This window comes from Panthera onca, chromosome A1 (assembly GCF_046562875.1).
Source record: "Panthera onca isolate mPanOnc1 chromosome A1, mPanOnc1 haplotype 2, whole genome shotgun sequence".
NCBI classification, from domain to species: Eukaryota; Metazoa; Chordata; class Mammalia; order Carnivora; family Felidae; genus Panthera; species Panthera onca.
In genome coordinates, this window is record NC_138339.1 from 63,648,176 (window position 1) to 63,668,608 (window position 20,433).

The 20,433-nt window shown below is 38.4% G+C and overlaps 1 protein-coding gene across 4 annotated transcripts in view; it reads left to right on the forward strand.

Annotated features, from left to right (window-relative positions):
• The window catches only part of CPEB4 (cytoplasmic polyadenylation element binding protein 4), a 67,518-nt gene extending 48,683 nt beyond the window's left edge, over positions 1 to 18,835 (forward strand). For 2 of the 4 annotated variants that reach the window (XM_078446929.2, XM_078446939.2), the window contains 7 exons: positions 2,278 to 2,301; positions 4,022 to 4,195; positions 7,345 to 7,434; positions 7,809 to 7,927; positions 10,094 to 10,208; positions 11,545 to 11,726; positions 14,398 to 18,835. In XM_078446929.2, coding sequence (XP_078303055.1) covers positions 2,278 to 2,301; positions 4,022 to 4,195; positions 7,345 to 7,434; positions 7,809 to 7,927; positions 10,094 to 10,208; positions 11,545 to 11,726; positions 14,398 to 14,625 — 932 coding nt within the window. In that variant the 3' untranslated portion in view covers positions 14,626 to 18,835. The remainder of the gene's footprint in view (positions 1 to 2,277; positions 2,302 to 4,021; positions 4,196 to 7,344; positions 7,435 to 7,808; positions 7,928 to 10,093; positions 10,209 to 11,544; positions 11,727 to 14,397) is intronic. The other 2 variants (XM_078446931.2, XM_078446942.2) reach the window with 1 other exon arrangement.
• Positions 18,836 to 20,433: the final 1,598 nt, after the last annotated feature.

Below are 20,433 nucleotides of genomic sequence, written 5' to 3' on the forward strand. Positions count from 1 at the left end.
ATAATCTTAAGCCAAGTATAATTTGAAATAGTTGGGAAAAAGATGCTTATTACATCTTTCCTATGTAGGATGAAGTGGCACCATTTACTACTCTGTTAATATCTGGGTTCTGGTTACATAGGTGTATTCATGTTATGGAAAATTCATTGGACTCTGTACTTAATGATCTGTGTACTTTATTTTGTCATGTCAAAATCTGCATTAAAAATAATGTATAATTAACAGCACAATAATAAGTGGAAATAAACATTCTTCTCTTCTGTGTTCTAGAATATCATTGTTTTTATCTTTTGGTACTAATTTATATTAATTTCCCTACCTCATTTGACAGTTTTTGTGGTTGTAAGCGTTGTGTGCCTATCACTTATTTTTCTCAGTGTGGGAAAGCATTTCTGAATAGTTTTCAGAATTTAACCATGAATTCTTGTGTATTAACCAGCTTAATTTTGTGGTATAAGATCAAAGTTTGGAAGTATACATTTAAAGATTTTTGAGATTTTATTTTTGCCTTTAATCTATAGCATTTACTGTTCCTGAAACTGTATTTATTTTTGATAAGTGGAAGCTATGAGAGCTTTATGTTAATTTTATAGCTTTTAAAAGTCTACTCTTTTCAAACATTTGTTTTCTTAGAAATCTGAGTAGCATCAGTCAACTTTTTAAGTTTGACGGAACCAAGATTTTCAAATCATTCGTTTTCCCAAACTCCCTTGTCATTGAAGTAGTTATAGGAATAGAATGTTCTTAAACAAGCACCTGTTTTTATATCTTTGTCTTTGCAACCTATGTCAAGTTAACTGAGAAAATACCTCCCCTCACCCCAAATTTAAGACCTACCAAAGTGAAAACCTAGTTGAGGGAGGGAGATTTTATGTGGTTTTAATCCATTTGTTCAAGTATTTTGGTGAAATCCAATGTTACCTACTAGTGGGAGAACATGTATTTTGTATGAGACAGTCTCACTTTGGAAAATACCCACACAGTGCTTCTAAGTTACAACTCACTTATAACTGAATTAAATATCTTAAGCATTTATTTAGTGGGCTAAGAACTAAAACCCCGACCAGTTTGTATAATGACTTCTTCAAGGTACGACTCCACCTTCTAACTCAAAAATCTACCCCGACTTCCTGTTTGAACACTCCTCTGCAGCCAGGTCCTCACTCGTTCCATGTCCTTCTGTTCTAGGCACCTTTTCCTGACCATGACAGCACTCCTATTTGCTGCATTGCTAGGCCTGCAGTGCCCTTCCTCTGTTTGTTCCTTAAGGTCTCACATGCCATCCCATCTCCTGCTCCAATGCCACACCCCCTCTCCCTGACTCTTTCATCCGAGCCAGTTGCTTTCCTCCTCTGTTTCTGTTGCACCTAACACATAACTACCACTGCAGTAGGCATGCTGTATTATCATTATTTGCTTATGCGGCTGTCTGGCATTTAAGTTTGCTAGTTCTGTGTAGTCAGGGCCATGTGCTTTGTCTGTAGTGCCCAGCCAGATCAGGCATTCAAGCAATGTTTGTTGAATTGGTTTCAGGTGTTCGGACAAGCCGGGCTTTTAAGTGCCACTTGGTTTCAGGGGAGCCATTTTCTCAAAAGCTTCTTGATCTAAAGTTTGTACTGCCCTTTTCCCGATATTCAAGGAAATACGTATCAGTATATTGTATACTTCTCTTAGCCGTAACTACTTGGCAATAAAATGCCAGACCTTTTGCTTTTCAGCGTTTGGGACATGGTGGGAAATTTGACAAGGGACAAGAAACTTCCTTTGGCTAAAAGGAAGTTTATAAATTGCCTAAAGATTTCATTTGTTATGATTTTCTTTATGAGGGATTAATCAAGCCATCGTGTAAAATTGCTATTTATCCTGTAGTGGTGAAAAAGTCTTGAATTAAATATTGACATATTTGCTGAATTGCTAGTTAGCAGGGAATTCTGGGACAACATAAGATCAGTATGGTAGGAGTCGGTTTAGATCGTGTTACATGTTACCTAGTTTGGATCCTGGGTGACAGTTATAGCCAAAAACTTCTCTTACCACAAGTAAAATTCAATACAGCTTTACAGTGTTCTCGAAGAACTTAAAAACAAGTCAGAAGGGTGTATTAAATTGACCTCTCACCATCCAAATTCCTTGTTTTTGAGACATTTACTAGGAAATGCAGAGCATAGCCAACTTTTTTCAGTTTCAAAAGCTGGTAGTTGAAATCACAGTTGATTATTTTGACAATGTTTGAAAGGTTGTTTTTGTTTTTTGTTTTTTTTCTCATTTGACATGCAGCAAGGACATATGGGCGAAGGAGAGGTAACATTATTGTTTCTAACTTTTGAATGTACCAGTTGTATTTGGAGAGGACCCAAGTTCACTCACTTTCTAACCCTTGTGGGGAAGGGGGGCGGGGGAACGCACCATAGCTTTGATCGGTACATTATGTGTCATAGTCAACATTATAGACTTTCTAATTTGAAGGAGTCAGCATGGTAGGATTTGGATTTGAATCAATAATGTCCCCGAATTATAAACCCAACTTCTTTGTATCAGAAGATTTATTTTGCTTTTTTCCTTGCTGAAAGGAATTTCTTAGGAGAAGAAACTTAAGGATCTTTAAAAAGGAAAATATGGGGTGACTAGTCTCAAAGTACCTGATCATATTGGAAGCTCTGTTATACTTGAATACCTTATGTCTACTTTTCTCTACTAATTTCAGCATAATACTGAATGAGATTAGCTACACAAATGACAAATCCTATACATTTCCAACACTGGAGGAAAAAACTCGAGAAATTTTAGAGAATTTAAAAGAACCATTTCCTAGAGGTACCTGAATAAACCTTATTTTTGACGCCTGTGATAGCTTTGCCTTTTTACAAGCAAGGTGGATAGTCAGATAGCTCAACTCTAAAGTGGAAGTGACTTTTAAAGACCATATAGGAAATAACCTCCAAAGTAATTTTTTATCTTCATTACATAGCCCTTGAGCTATAGTTTTATGGGATAAATTCATAGCGAGTACACTGTTATTATTTGCGTTCAGTCAGGAAGGTCGAGAGGAAGGCAAGTGTGGCAACAAAGGGACATCGGAATGTTTCAGTGGAAGAAGAGCACTGACAGCTACATTTCTGTAGGATCTGTGAACAAACTCCTCAGGTAGTACCTGCAAGGAAATTGGCAGCCCGGAAAGTCCCAAAACAGCGCTCGAGAGATTCTACAGTTATTTGTAGCTCTGTGTTTTCGCTTATGATTTGCAACGTTCATATTTTGCGGTCAAGTACACAGGGGAATAATGTGAACCGCTTGGGCATCTCTGGTCTCTTCCGCTTATATTTTCTGTATCACAGGATTTTCAAACCGCACACGTAATGCCTAGTTTTTAGAATTAGCTGGCACCGGTGGCAGCTGGTCCTTACTCAAACTGAAAGAAAATAGATCGTTAGCATGCCTAAGAATCTTAAATTCTGTAAGACTAGACAGTGAGGTTGGAGAGCAGCATTAAATGGGTTTCGATTAGAACCCACTCAGGTAAACTAAGGTGAGTGCTCACTTTAAGAATGGACTTGTGCATTTTAAGGACAGTCTTAGAGGAGGTTGTGCAGGCTATGTCATTCCGTGTTTTTGAAAAATTCAAGTGATCTAGCATCTGCTAGTCAAACTTAATACTTGGTATACATGTCTAGGTTGCCCGTGACCATGGGGCCCTGCCAAGGCAGTGCTGTCTACTGCCAGCTGCTTCCAAAAGAGAGTGCTCCCTCCTACTATACTTCTAGTTCACCTCCCTGAAGTTTCTGGATCCCAGGGGGCTAGTTGAGCAGTCTTCTGTTTAACCGTGTGCTTTTCTCTCTGACTCCATTGAGACTTGAAAGCGATGGGAATTCAAGAGCCTATCTAAGCGATTTGTTATCTAGTGAGAAAAATAAAAGCAGCAGTTTTATTGAATCTGCCCTTTTCCTGGTTTCTTGGGTGAGGTCATCGGTGGCAAGGAACATTTGCTGTTAGCGTTTTCTTTTTTTCCTGCTTTCTATTCCAGGTCAGTCTTCACTGTTTCCAATGGAAGATGGATTCTTGGATGATGGCCGTGGGGATCAACCTCTTCATAGTGGCCTGGGTTCACCTCACTGCTTCACTCACCAGAATGGAGAGAGAGTGGAACGATACTCTCGCAAGGTGTTCGTGGGCGGATTACCTCCTGACATCGATGAAGGTATATTTACAAAGAACTGTTAACCGCACGGTGCCTACTGTGGCACATAGTAGGTAACTCATAGATAGTGGTGGCTGTTATTATAATAACAATCTTATCTGACTCCAGGTATTCAGTTTCGATTTGCATGATTCTTTTGTTCTATCTCTCTATCCTGGCAAGTGAGAGTAGTTTACGGAGGAAGGGGAACAGGACTTTGGCAACCAGCTGAAGCAAGTGATTGTGCTAGATGAAAAAGAGTAAACATGGGAAAACCGGCTCAAGGAGTCTGTGTGGGCAAACAGTGCTTACTGCGTTTTCGTCCGTGTGGGCTGCCTTGGCCAAATTCCACTATGTGTTTTCCTATTTGTTTCCTACCTTTCATGAGTGCCCCATAAATGTGGTTAATTGAACATTTAAAAATCTTAGATTAAGTGTGAACTTTTGGAAAATAAAGCCTGAAGGAGTACCACAAGAAAGGGAATCTTCAGGGTTTTATCATTCAAGGAGTATTTTTTCACTTGTCAAATATTTACAGGCTTTTAAAATGCCATGCACTGTTCTTAGGCTTGTTTATAGTATAACCAAGATAGAAAGTCCTTGTTTGCATAGAGTTTCAGTTCTAGTGGAGAAAGGCAGATAAAATAGTGTGCAACCATGTAAGAAAGTATCAGAGAGTAAGTGTTGAAAAGAAAATAGTGTGATACTGTGCTATTTTGTGATACGGTGATATCTTCTTAGATTAGGTGGTTAAGGAAATCCTCTTTAGGGAAGTGATATTTGAGCTGAGACCTGAATTAGGAGCCAGCCATGCAGAGATTTAGAGGACTAATTGTTCAGTAATATTGTATTCCTCTGTGGGTCTAAATGACCTAGTAAAGACCCAAGGTGCAGACCATAGAGCAACCATATATCCTTGGTGGTGGTGGTGACGTTGTTGTTTGTCCTAATCTCTTTTGTCTTGGTTTCCCGAATTGGAAATGGAAATCAACCAATTAATGTTACGGAGAATAGTTTTCTCTAAAAATCTGTAAAGTCATAATAATAAGGTTTAATGGCTTCCCATTAGGCTGAGATTAAATGTATTGAGTCACTTCATTTTCCTGAAGATGATCAATCTTTTGGAAGGTTGAGACAAAAAGGTTTCAAAAAGCCAAAGACTGAAATAAACACGGTTCTCTTTTGTTTCGTTTGTTTTGTTTAATCTATGAAGCTGTGTTGGGATTTCAGGTGAGACTGAATCAGTCTCCATCCTGTCCTCAGAGGGCACAGCTTTCCAAAGTGTTCATCTTGGGCTCACCACGTGGTCACAAAATTGGCCTCTCTAAGTAAGCTCTGAAGTGCAGCCTTCTCTTTTCTCTGCCTGGAATCCTCATTTTCCCTAGTACCATAGGTTCTAGGTGGTTTTTTGTTTTGTTTTGTGTTTTAACCTTTTAAAGTCTTTATAGCCCAGATGGTGTTTAATGAGTGAATTACATGCTTACATACAAAAAGAGAGAGACGACTGAATTTGACCTGACCTTGCCTGGGATAAACTCCTTCCTGGCCTAGATAGTCTGTATTTTTTTGGAAAATTACTGAGCCATCTTAAATGTGCAGTTTCTAAAACTCTTAGAAGCACAGGTAGATATAACTAACCTGGCAAAGGAGATGGTTTAAACTGAGCCAAATTAATGGGAATGATGGTAGTCGTCTTGCATTATCCTTAAGACCAAGCATATTGATAAGTTATTTCTATAACATGAAATATGCGGTCCTGGAGAATATTGTGCTATGTGGAATGGTACCTCAACAATTACAGGGTTTCTGGTGACATAGGGTTAGAAGCAGCTAATTTCGAACCTGTTGAACTTTGTACCCAAAGTTCATTAGGAAGCACCAGCAAAAAGGAAAGTAATGTCCGCAGATAGCTTGGACAATGTAGGCAAGTAGGTCAGCACGGTTGGAGGTTACCTCAAGGAATACTGAAAATGCACAAAACCACTAGAGCAGAAATGCTGGCTTGCAAGCTTGGAGGCAGTGCAGATGTAACTGGACCTCAGCACCCGAGAAGGTGCAAACACTCCCGAGAAAAGAGCCCTGCAAGGTTGAGAGTATACCTCTCCAGCGAGAGAGCCCTGGTCGCTGTGCTCATTTGTAATTTTCTTACAAGAGAGAGGGAGGGCTCCTGCCAGCATATCAGACAAGCTAGGGGCTTTTTCTTTTCCTGGGGAAGGTTATAGTTCTCCTCCCACTATGCTAGCTCACCGTGCCCAGGAAAAATCACTTGTGAGCCAGTAAAACTTCTAGGTTGTACTGATTTCCTTCCTCTATTTACCAGTCTCTCTTACGTGAGCTAAATGGTACTGTAGAAACAGGCATCAAGAGGAGCGCAGACTGTACTGTTTCACAATCTGGAGGAGAGAAAAACAGTTCTACCAGCTTGGAATTTGAGCACATCTCCCATCTCTTCTTTTCCTCTGACCTGCTCTCCTTCTGGGTCTTATCTATACACGCTTACCTACCGTTTCCAGAACTTCTTTGGAAATTTATTTTCCTATAGTCTACTCATGAGTCTGGTCATGAGGAAATGGTACGGGCTGAGAGTCATCCTACAGAATGAATGGCCTCTATCCTTTTAAGACTGTCAAAGCTATAAAAGATAGCAAAGAATGAGAAGCTGTTCCAAGACTGGAGAATACTGATACCCTAGGGACAGGACATCTAAATATATCACGTGTCCTGGATAGGATTCTGGATCAGAAAGGGAAAAGGAGATACTACTGGGATAGGTCGAAATTTGGGTGGAGTCTGTGAATTGGGTAGTAATAGTGTATGAATATTGATTTCCTGATTGGGAGGGTTACCTGGTGGTAGATGGGGAGATGGCCTTGTTTTGAGCAGGTGCCAGTGGTTGTATTTTGGGGTTATAGAGTGCGATGTCAGAAAAAAAATGATAGGTAAGTAGGTAGGTAGGTAGATAGGTTGATTTCATGCATACATACAGGTAGAAAGAAGGGCAAGAAATGTGTAAAATACTAACAATTGGGGAATCTAGATGAAGGAGGTGTAGGAGTTCTTTGTACTGTTCTTGTAAAGAGTAGATTTGAAACTTTTCTCTAAACCACTTCCCCAAAATGATTATAAAAATATTTAAATTTACTGTTTTGTTTTGCTTTGTTGTTCTTTAGATGAGATCACAGCTAGTTTTCGTCGCTTTGGCCCTTTGATTGTGGATTGGCCTCATAAAGCAGAGAGCAAATCCTATTTTCCTCCTAAAGGTAATTCTCCAAATTTAATATACATGTACAGTGTATCCTTACATTGTTTAATGTTTAGCCTTTTAATAAATGTTCATCTTTGCTATAAAAGTTTCCGTTGTTAAACTTATATTTTCCCAAATACATCTTTAAAATTTCTACCTAATGTATACTTTCTATTCAAATTAAATTTTACTCCAAAATACGTTTCAAGATATCAAACTGAACTTTAATGTTGATACTATCAGACTTCAGGTAGGAATATTTAAGTTTATTAATTTTTTTTTTTTACTCTTTTTCTCTTCCTTAGTTTCAGTTTATCCTTCCTTTCTGTTGAAGAATTATGTAAAAAAAAAGAAGGGAAACAAATAAGCCTCTTTTCCCCTTTTTATCAGGCTATGCATTCCTGCTTTTTCAAGATGAAAGCTCTGTTCAGGCTCTGATTGATGCATGTATTGAAGAAGATGGAAAGCTCTACCTGTGTGTGTCCAGTCCCACTATCAAAGATAAGCCAGTGAGTGTTGTCTAACATGAAAATAGCTTCTTGTTTTTGCCTCCATCTCTGCTTGGTTTGAAAACCCACAGACATCTTGATGTGTTTGTTAATGGATAAGTTTGTAAGTAGAATGTCGTTGCTGTCAACCTCCTAACATTGACATTCTGTATTATTCGTGCGCATTCTTTTGACATTGAATTTTTTGGTTAATTAAAATATTGGTAAATCTTTACCATTGAAAGACTTCAGTCGATAATACGTTTGATAAAGTAGCTGAATTTCCTCTGAGTAATAGAACTCAAAAATCACAAATACGTATTTGTCTATCTCCTTCTTCTCTTTGATCAAAATTTTACCCAATAAATGTCCTTAACTTTTTGCACAAGGTATTCTCCCAAAGTAAAATGAATTATGTATATAGAGAAAGGTACATGGCTTTTTTTTTTTCCGTTTTAATTTTTTTTTAACGTTTATTTATTTTTGAGAGACAGAGAGAGTCAGAGCACAAGCAGGGGAGGGGCAGAGAGAGAGGAGACACAGAATCTGAAGCAGGCTCCAGGCTCTGAGCTGTCAGCACAGAGCCCGACGCGGGGCTCGAATTCAACAAACTGTGAGATCATGACCTGAGCCGAAGTCGGATGCTTAACCGACTGAGCCACCCAGGCGCCCCTGGTTTTTTCTTTTTGAAAAAAAAAATTTTTTTTATCAAAAAATTTGGTCTTTAAGAATAGTAGCAACTGTCCTGTTTTGACAAATCTGGCAAATCAACAACTGATTATCACTCAGGTTGATCTGGTAATGGGGTGCAGTTCAGAATGGAGGTGCCTATGGGTTCATACTGCTCAAGCAGTAATTAGTGGAGCTTCCCTCGGGGTTGTCTAGGTCGGGAACACTCTTCCCAGAGTTCCCATGGCCTAGACTCTTTATACTTGACTTGTTTATGTTCCCCCATAGTCTTCACAGTATTTGAATTTGGACCTCTGGCCTAGGACTTTGTTGATGGGCATATTGGGAATACCCCACTATGAACCTACCCATAGCCTTTGGTATGGGCATTTGTAACAATAAATAAATGCAAACAATTAGGATGAGATACATGATTCTTGGTTGGCTGAAGCAGTGGAACCATCGCTATGTGCAAATATTATTCTTGGTTGGCTGAAGCAGTGGACCCATCGCTATGTGCAAATATTAATGTTTTTACTTTGAAATGCTTTTTGAAATAATGCAACAGGTTTGTTAGTATTAGGAGTAGTTTGCATTTGTAGGATTGGGCACACAATCATAGTTTACTTATTAGCACTGTATTTTTTTTTTAATTTTTTTTCTTTTTAATGTTATTTATTTTTGACAGAGAGAGAGAGAGAGAGAGAGAGCATGAGCAGGGGAGGGGCAGAGAGAGAGAGGGAGACACAGAATCCGAAGCAGGCTCCAGGCTCTGAGCTGTCAGCACAGAGCCCGCTGCGGGGTTCAAACTCACAGATCGTGAGATCATGACCTGAGCCGAAGTCAGACACTCAACCGATTGAGCCACCCAGGCGCCCCTTTAGCACTGTAGTCTGCTTAACCTCAAGTACCATGCTAACTTACATTATGTAGATTTGGGGGGATCGGGTGGGATGGAAGCCCAAATAGTGTGAAAAACAGCTAATTACCGATAATTGAAGTGTTAGTGATTTAGTTTATAATAGGTAATGAAACTGAACTTTCCATCTTGGTTCACTTGGTTCGCTTAACATTGGTTCACTTAAAAAAATCACTTGGTTTACTCTTAAAAATGTAATGAAGGGTTGGGCTATGCTATTTGTAAGTCTTCTAATTTTACAGCCTTATTTTTTTTTTTTTCAACGTTTTTTATTTATTTTTGGGACAGAGAGAGACAGAGCATGAACGGGGGAGGGGCAGAGAGAGGGAGACACAGAATCGGAAACAGGCTCCAGGCTCCGAGCCATCAGCCCAGAGCCTGACGCGGGGCTCGAACTCACAGACCGCGAGATCGTGACCTGGCTGAAGTCGGACGCTTAACCGACTGCGCCACCCAGGCGCCCCTAATTTTACAGCCTTATTGATCTATAATGATGTGGATTATTGTTGCTCTTCAGATACTCTGCAGTAATTTTAAACTTATTTCTCCATAAATTGTTAGCATTAAGAATGAGACATTTTGGTTTGTCTGGTCCCTAGGTGCAGATTCGGCCTTGGAATCTCAGTGACAGTGACTTTGTGATGGATGGTTCACAGCCTCTTGACCCACGAAAAACTATATTTGTTGGTGGTGTTCCTCGACCATTACGAGCTGGTATGATTAAACAAACAAAAATACCCCCTTTATTCTTTAGCATAAGAAATAACCTTATAAAGTTTTTTTTTTTTTTTAATGTGTATTTATTTTTGAGAGAGTGAGAGTGAGCATGCATGCGAGGGTGGGGCAGAGAGAAAGGGAGACAGAATCCCAAGCAGGCTCCACGTGGTCAGCACAGAGCCTGATGCAGGGCTCTAACTCGTGAATGGTAAGATCATGACCTGAGCTGAAATCAGAAGTCGGCTGCTCAACTCACTGAGCCACCCAGGCGCTCCCCTTATAAAGATATCTTAGGAAAAATTCTCCGTAAGCATTTGAGTTAATGTCCAAGAGAATTCTAGAATCAAAGTATCTGGCTTTGAATTCATGTGCCCTGCTCCCAGTTAATAGTTGAGTGACGTTGGACAAGTTATTTTCTCTAATTTTCAATGTCCTCATCAGTCCAAAGGAGTTATAAGTGTATCTGCTTCATAAAGAGTTTTGATAGTTTTGAGGATTGAGTGTGATGAGCAGGGCCAAGGGCTCCGTGTGGTGTTAGTGAGCATCACTCTTGTCATCATCTGGAAGAGCCCTTCAAGAGTAGACTAGATGTCAAGATGTTCAGGGTTTATTTCCCAAGCCCCCAGTTGCCCACCGGCTTTTACTGAGCTCTGAAACATGGGAGGGTTTTCAGCAGTGCATCATGTCTTTAAAAGTAGGACCTACAGGAGAAATTTCGTCCCTGACTTCAAGTAATTTGAGGTTTAATAGTATAAATGAGATAAGATAAAAACGAACGAGAATGCAGTTTCAAAATTTAAACGCCTCATGGAGAACACCATACGTTCGTTATTTCAAGTTTTTATATAAAAAACTGGTGGAAAACTAGACTGTAGGGAAAGGTAACAAGGCTTTCATGGAGATATTCTAGAACGACCTCCATACTGTCAATTTGCTAGCGTTCACCTGATTATTTATATTAAGCAATACACTATTACTTGTAAAGCCATGGTGGCCACATGGTAGAAAGCGGACAGACCAAGATGACCGACCCAGCACTATCACTTAACCATCTGTGACCTTGGACAGATTGAACGTCCACTCGGTGGCTCAATTTCCCCAGGAAATCACTACCTACTTCATAGGGTTGTTGTGAAGATTAAAAGAGACCGTACGTAAAAAAAAAACAAACCCAGCAGAGCCCCTGCCCTTATTTAAAAGATTAAAGATTGATTTCATAATTATCATAAGGACGTGAGCTCAGAATACATATGAACTGCTTTTGATGAAATCTTTGGTGAGCGAGATGGCTTTTCCTGATTTCAAATGCCGTCTTTGTTCCTTTCTTATTTAGTGGAGCTTGCCATGATAATGGATCGTCTGTATGGAGGTGTGTGCTATGCGGGGATTGATACCGACCCTGAGCTGAAATACCCTAAAGGAGCTGGGCGAGTCGCATTCTCTAATCAACAGAGTTACATAGCTGCTATCAGTGCCCGCTTTGTTCAGCTGCAGCATGGAGAGATAGATAAACGGGTAAGTCCTAGATTACATTCTGGAAAGTTCTGGAAATGGCCCTCTCGGTGTGTCATTACCAAGATTGGAATGGGGGAATTTTAATATGGCAATAAAATTGGCAGCTGACAGTTATGCCTGTAGGACCAGTTAGGTGTATATTCTTTAATGCATCTAAGGGTTCCTGTGATTTTTTTCTGTCTCTTAGTTTCTTGAGTAGCCTAATCAGAGCCCTGCATCAATTTACTGTGGTTGATTTAATCTCCTAAGCTATCACCTCCATCCATTCACTTATTCAGTTAGTCATTCAGTAAATATCATTATATCAAGTACAATATACTTGATATAAATATCAAGTATACTTATATTGATAAGTATAAGTATATATACTTATATATATAAGTATATATATATTATATAATAATATATAATTATATATTATATATAATATATAATATAATAATAATAATATATTATATATTGATGTATTATATCACATCAATATATTATATATTGATGCCCTTGAGATCCCCTGACCTTTTTTTTTTAATCCCGAGACATCATGACTATCTCGTAAGCCCTATTTTCCAGTGTGCTATGTAACAAATGACTGAATAAATTCACTGGTAGGACTGCGTTAGAAATATTTCATTGAAACAGATTAAGTGAAAGAAATCATAATCTTTTTAGTGTATTCTACCACCTGAAATCAGGCAGTAATTAGCATTATCTTCGGTACTTTAAATTCCTCTTTGTTGGTTTGTCTTCTGAGTTAAAAAGCTGGAGAAAACCTCGGAGAGAGCGCTCTCCTCTGTTTTCTAAGCTACTGTATTTGAAGCTCTGTGTTCCGTTATCCGTCTTATTTCTTTGCATTCACAGATTTATTTCTTAGTTTGGTGTTTCATGCATTCACCAGATGTTTTAGCACCTAGGACAAGTAGTTGATGTTCTTCTCGGGAACATCTCCTGAGGAGTTGATGTTCTGATAGATATAACTGTATCTTACACTGACACTGCTCAAAGTGTGGCCTGTGAGCTGACTGCCAGAAGCAAATGGTTACTAGCTTGTGGTGAGATAGGAGTTTACACCATTACACCAGAATGTGAATCAGCTACATTAGGAAGCGTGGTGTTGATTAGTTCAGCTGACTTGGGGTTCTTTGGGGGTTTTTTTCTCCCCCTAGAAAGACCCTCCTGATGAAAGAAGCAGTGTGTTGATTTATATTCTGGTGTTAGCTCCTTATTTCATGGGAGACTGGCACTTTCATTAGGACTGACTTAGATATCAACACTCTGAGGCATTGTGCTCCAAAAAGTCCTTACTGATTGATCGTATCGTGCTGTTCTTAATTCATTATGTAGAAACTATCAAGGCGATGGTGGTTGACACTTACTGCTTATGTTTCATTTCATGTATACGCTGCTACAGTGTCGGTATGAAATACAAGGTGATAGTGGCTGTCATACTGTGACCGTATGAAAAGAAAGGTCTAGATTCGAACATAAACACGGAGGGAGAGGGCAAGACACGTTGCAGTATAAGTTAACAAGCCCGCATGCTTTTAGTTCACTGAAAAAATAGCTACGTCTGACCAAGCAGTGTCTCCTGTCTCGCCGCTTCATCCCAGCAAAGGTGTCAGAGGTGTAAGGTTAGTCATGGAAATGCACGCTTCATTTGTATTCCTCTGCAATCAAGCCCTTTGACCAGCGTTCTTGCAGCTCCATAGATGTCACGGAGTGGCCTCGGGGCCAGAAGGCTAATGCTCTGGTTTGTCTGCTCTTCCCGTCTTCCTGTCACTCGTCTTCTTTTGTTCATGGCTAACCTTTGTCAGGATTCCTTGTCACAACCGGATGGCACCGGTGGTAGTGATGGCCTGGTATAAGGGAATTTTAACCCTGAGTCTCTCTACGACTAAAAATAACCAACTCTTTTCTCACTGGTGAATTAACAGCCAGGTTATTTTTAATGCTTGAGAGACTCAAATGACAGGTTGGCCTATTGAACACTGGAACAGACCCAGTTTTAGAAATTCACCTCTGACTTTTAGACTGAACCATTCTTACTGACGGAGAATAAGGCGAGGTTTTAGACTGTGAGTACTACGGCCGCGTCTTGTTTGCTCAGAGTTCCGAGTCTGGGTGATTATAACCCACGATGTGCACACTGTAAATAGAAACCGTGACCCAGCCTTTATTACAACTTAGACGCTTATGACACAGAAGTCAGGCATCTTCCCTCTGATGCGAATACTGAAGTGCTATTTTGTGGAACTGGGAAGCCCTTCGTTGGTTTTGTTCAAATTACAATTCCACATATGACAAAAATCCAGATCCACTAATTAAAGCGATGGTTTGTGTCTATAAAAATGCTCCTGTGGGTTTAATCTCGTGATGTTCTAAACAGTTGGCTTCCCTTCTTTATTTCTGGCCGAATTGTTTTTCCTTTGAAAAGTGTTTCTTTAATAAGACAGAAATGTAAAATGAGGAGTACAAAAGCCTCACCTTAAGGCTTTTGGTCCTTAAGGATGGACTGGACTGCCTTAATTTCAGGAAAAGAGCTACTGACCCTTGTTCCGGGGCACCCCGGCACAGATTGATTCAGACAGAGGTTGGAAGTGCACGCACCACAGTAAGAGGTGCCTGGACCATTCACTGAAAAGTGTAAACGCCTTCCTTTTCTTTTCGATTGCAGGTGGAAGTTAAGCCATATGTCTTGGATGATCAGCTGTGTGATGAATGTCAGGGGGCCCGTTGTGGTGGAAAATTTGCTCCATTTTTCTGTGCTAACGTTACCTGTCTGCAGTATTACTGTGAATATTGCTGGGCTGCTATTCATTCTCGTGCTGGCAGGGAGTTCCACAAGCCCCTGGTGAAGGAAGGCGGTGACCGTCCGCGACATATTTCATTCCGCTGGAACTAAAGGGTAACTACAGTGCTCATTTTCAGGCCTCAGAATAAGTGCACTCTTCTGTTAATTCTGACCCCTTCCTCGCCCTCTTCACGCTGGCATGTCCTTTTGTAGCAGCCCGTAACTTAACAATAGTGTAACAAAAAGAATGACCTATAATATAGGCGTTTTGTAGATTCTCGTGTCACTGAAAACAGTACGTACGAACTCCTTTTTCGTATTGCCATCGTGTTGCACGGAAGTTTTATTCTCTTGTTTTGCTGGAGACCAAGAGGATCCAAAACTTCCTGTAACATTTTCTTAGAGGAGAAAGAGAAATATTAAAAGAGAAATGAAACAATAGAGTATTTTGGGTTTTTAATTAAATTATTAATAATATAACATATAAGAATACTTTTATTAAAATTAACCATGCAACAGTAACACTATCAGTCTGTCCTGACACAGTTTTTCCCCCAGAGAAGTGCTTTTGCCTTTTCCTTTCTTTCTTTTTTGCCTCTCTTTTTTGCCATCCCCCCCCCCCCCCCACCGTTTTATTCATTTACAGCAGTGGAGGAAGTTAACAATTATTAACAGGAAAGAGCATGTTAAAGCAAACACAAATGCATGAGCAAGATCGAAGCAGCATTAGAACAAACTGTAAGGGTTTCGAGGCCGAGTAGAATTTCATGACGCCTCCGAGTTACTACCACAGCAGAAAAAAAAAAAAATAGTAAAGTAGGCAGAGCTAGGTTTATTTTCTTTTCAACCATTTAAAAACCTTTAGAATGTAAAAATTGGGTAAATGTACTACTGAGGGGAGTGCACTTATTTATTTTTAAACTTCCTCGTCTGGTCACGGCCCCAGGAAACCTACCAAAGCTAGAATTAATGACAACTGGTGGGAAAACTAGCATTTCCTCCCCCCGAAGAACAAATGTATAAATTTTATTTTTGATGTTATATATAAACTCTATATCCTAATTTAGTAAACACTCATCAGGTGTCAGCCTTTGCTCTCCATTTTGACGTTAAAAAACAAAACAGAACAGAACGGATCTAGAGATACCTCAAGGACATCAGTTTTGATTTTGTGTTAACAGTACAGTTGTAGCCCAAACTGGGAAACAAAACCAATATACAAATTGGCTGCCGATTGGCTTACTTTTAGATTTAAAGTTGCTTTGGGTATCCTGTAATTTAGTTGTAACATAGACAACGGAAAAAAAAAAAAGTTAAAAAAAAAAAGTTAAGTAGTTGCAGAGTGTTTTGCACTGTTGAACTAAGTAACTGTGTAAATCTGTGCAAAGGTACGTATGTTTATCTTACTCTTCCTATAAAATAAAAATAACATTACCGTTTCAGAACTTAGCATGGGACATAGTCAGTGTTTGAAGTGCCAACTTCATCAAGTAATGCATGCTTTATTATACATAAAATTCTAGCTTCGAAAGGCGTTATTATGTGTTGAACAGTACGCTTCAGGGGTAAATTTAAAATAGTCTCTTGAAGCCCTGGTCATGGAAGTAACTTTTATTTTAATTGACATTCTCTTATCAAATGCCCTACCCACCACCAAAAGGATTATTACCGGTGTGCAAAACATTAACAAAAATCCTGCTAGTTGTGCTACCTAACAGTACCGTCTTGGATCCTTCAAAACCAAAGACTTGCCCCAGCACTACGGTGGAACCACCTGGCTGATGACCCCTGCTGATTATCGTTAGGAAAAGCAGTCCTTTATTTTTAGCACAGGCTTTAACGAACTGCATACCTGTTAAGTTCCAAAGGTCAAAATGGAGGCATATGCTGTCTAATGGTCAGACATAGAAAGGGAGCTGCTTTTAAAGAATTCCCTGCAAATACGGAAAGCAGTCATGCGAATGGAGGGTGCTCTTGTGTAGCTGGTCAGGGACTTTTTTTTCTTTTCTCCTGAACTACATGATTCTAACCGAAACGTTCATTTGCCTCTTTTTATTCTTTTCGATGCTTGTAGGTGGCTTGGGGTGTGCTATTGTACTGTTCCTACTCAGTAAACAGGTGTGATGAGTTAACAAGAAATAACACTGTTTGAGAACTAGCTTTGAATAATAATTTTTCCCTTTGTACATGACCTGCTGAATTTCGGTACAGTGTTTTTGTAGCTAACTTATTTTGTCATGCACATAATGTATATTTGTTATGCACTACTTTTGTATATCTTGTTTTTCCAACAGTGAACATTTTTAGGCACACTTTTCACTGACGGGATATCTCTTTATGCAATACCTCAATTTTTCATATTGCAAAGAGTAGCTTTTTGTACTTTTATTACTGAGAGATCTTCATATACTTCATTTTTTAATATAAATAATTTTAATAAATTTTATTTTCTTATATTCTGCTTTTTATACATTTCAGTGCTCTGCATACATTTTAAATTATGAATGTTGTGCACTGGCAATGCTATTTTAGAGTCTGCAGAGAAGAGAAAGCATGTTGCTTAAACATCCTTCCCCAGCACCAGCTATTGGTGCACCTATAATTTAAGAAATAGTCTATGTAAAGTCACAAATTAATGAAAAAAATTCGCATGAAAATGACAGATAACACGGTAGTTCCTAAAAAGACAAAAAATTAAACGCATAAGCATAGGGTAGAAATTTAAAATAACAAAATTGTCTACAGCTTCTTACTAAGTTTTTAAAATTATTCACAACGCAGACATTCTTGGTGAATGTTTAGCCATTTTTAATATTAATAAATTGATGTTAAGTGTTTGATTCAGAGATGTCTGCTCTTTTAATTATATATAAAGAAAAAAAAAATAGCCTGCCGTGGGACAGGTGTGTAATGTTAGTATGCATGACTAATGTAAGAAATTGTTATTCTACTAATATTTACTTGTGATTGTGTGACAAGCGTGTTTACAGATTATTTGGTTACACTTCAATTTACAGGGCATAAACAATTATTATCTATTACTCTGAACGTTATTGATTACATGTCCTTCAGATTACACGGGATTGTAGTTGGGAGTTACCATGTAACTCAAAACGTAATTAACATGGAATTAGTTTACAGATTTTAGGGTATCACTTCAATTTACCAAGCATGTAGTTCTAGCACACTAGCATGGCACCAGCCATGTACTTACAATGTAGTTACAGAGTAATTACATGGTTATTTTTGCAATGTAAAATAAAGTGTTTCTGATTATTTTCTATGTAAAGGAACCCTCTCTCCCTTCCCCTTCTGGTCCCCACGCTTTGGTATAATATATATACTTCTCCATACACAGACCTCTGCAGAATGCAAAATAAAACTTGCAGTGAACGAATTTAGCATTTTATGAGAGTGCTGTTGGAAAGACTTGATAATTCACCCCTTTTGTTTTGAAGAGTTGAATCTTCTGTTAAAAGGTGATTTAAAACTTGAATGTGATGAATTGTGGCAAGTTAACTTCAAGTTATGTGCAATACTTATTTCAAACTTTTGAAAGATCTTTGCAGTGTAATTCTTTGTTTTTAATTGCAGACATTTAAAAATGTCATTTTCTACTGTTAAGAGTAATCCTCTTTCTTGCTGGTGTTTCTAAAGAAAAGAATCAGAAATCAATCTTTCTACTAATGTAAATTTGAGATTATTTTTAAAAATGGAATAAAAGAGGTTTTGGTCATTTGCTTTATTTTATTATCTTATTTTAAAGCTACTGTGATTGATAGCATTGTAAGAATTGGGACAATATTGTATTCAACTGTTTTATTTTTTATATTTTTAAAATTTAAAGTATAATTAGTTTTTATAATTTTCATCAGATTTTTGTTATATTTTTTGGAAGTGAAACTTTTAGCAAGTGGGTGTCTAGTTTTTACTAATCCCTAATGTTTTTTTTTTTTTTTCCAGTGTATTGCTCATATTATCAGAAGGAAAAGTTATTTAAGTATGTCAGTTAATTGTACTACTTGGCTGAATTTCCATATAGTTTTTACTGTGTATGGGGAGGTTGTAGTATTTATTATAGCATTTTAAATAAGGGTAATTCATTTTTTATTAAAGTCATTTTCACGTTAAGTTCCTATTTTTGTATGTTCTACTCTTAAGTTATATAACACAGTTCCTTTTTTAAAAGAGTTCATTTGTTGAAGTGCTAGTGGAAAATTAATGTTATTAAATAGTTTGCAAATGACTATTTATACCAGTATGCATATAATTTTTAAATATTTGTAATGTGAGATGTTGAATGAATAAAACTTTTAACTCAGCTTTCTTTTTAATATACTTATTTATTTGCAACATGAGTAGGTTATGCTTCCATGATCAGGAATGAAACCTTTAAAAAAATATTAGGTGTATATCTCAGGCCAAGGCAGAACATACTGATACGAAAAGATGTCCAGCCATATAGGGACCAGTCGCAAGTATGCGTTGCTTGTGTAAGTTTGTAAATATCTGTGGGTTGTTGTCTTTGATCTGTACTATTAGTTCACACGTTGCCCTGCAGAGTCCTTTTTTTTCCCCTTTCCTTTCCTTTTCTTTTCTTTCTTTCTTTCTTTCTTTCTTTCTTTCTTTTTTTTTTTTTTAAATAGCCTCCCGTGTGTATGGGAGGCCTCGGCCAGGATTCGAGCATTCGGTCACCTGCTGAAGGCCAATGTCCAGTAAAAGTAAGGAAAGGTCAATATGTGGGGGGTTTGATTTGTGGTCTTTGCTAATGAAGAGCCTTGATTTTTGGCCACCGTACAAGAGGATCTTGGTTAATAAGTCTGGACTTTCAAACCCCTAGTTTTTCCCTGGATCCTAACGTCACAGGATATGGCCTCTGGGATAATAATCTCTGTAGCATGTGAATTGAAAGTACGATCTCTGACTCCATTCGTTAATCACGTGGACTACCGAGCACAATGTATTTGTGTTTACATTTTACACCACATCTTCAAACTTTTAACTTCAGGACTTATTATGGCATGAAGCGTAACACAGAGAATGTTCTGTCTTGTCAAATTTAATTTCTGTTCTTTCTCACCTCGAGGATAGTAGTCTTAAGACGAGAAGAAGCCGTTCTCGTCCTGAGACAAATGGACTGTAGAGGTCTTTTGCTTCTAACTTGTCTTTCCAACCTGTAGCTCTTCCAGCTGTAGGGGAGCCTGAGGGGCCTTAGCCTGAAGGACTAAGCAGCGCTTAGATATTCCCCCGGGAATACTGGGTCACTCAAGCTTTGGCTGACAATAGCGGGAAAACTTATGTTCCCGGTTCAGTGAAGGGCCCCTGAGGAAGCCCCAGGGGACATTGGAGATGCGGGTGGTGTTTGGTTGCCACTTCGACAACATCCCTGGGCGTTCTGGGTTGGTTTAAGCACTTAAAGTAGGGGCAAAAAAAAAAAAAAAAGACATAAGTAGATTCCGGGGTTTTTTTTGGTTTTTGTTTTATTTTTGTTTTATTTATTTTTATTTTTTAGAAATATTTATGTTAGGCAAGTGCACATCAACTGTAAGTGATATAACAATTAAATCTGAAAATAATATGTAGGTGCAACACGTGGGTGTTTTAAATCACAGAACGGTGAATCTGTAGCGTGTAAGAGGCTATTTGGGCTGCATTTTCTTATTCACTGGTAGTTCACCCAAATTCACCCGAAAAGGAATGTCCTCTACCCCATTCTTCACCATCCTTAACAATCAAGTTGTTTCATAACCTCTTTTGGTAATGGCTTTGTATCCACACCCAGTTCAAAAGGAAAATGATTTTTTTATGGATTTCTTTCTTAAAGTTGGATAAATACCCCCTTAAAGTTTGATCGAAAGTCATGGGGAAAGTAAATTCCTGATTTTAGAAATTAAGGAACTGTGGAGATGTCAATGATAC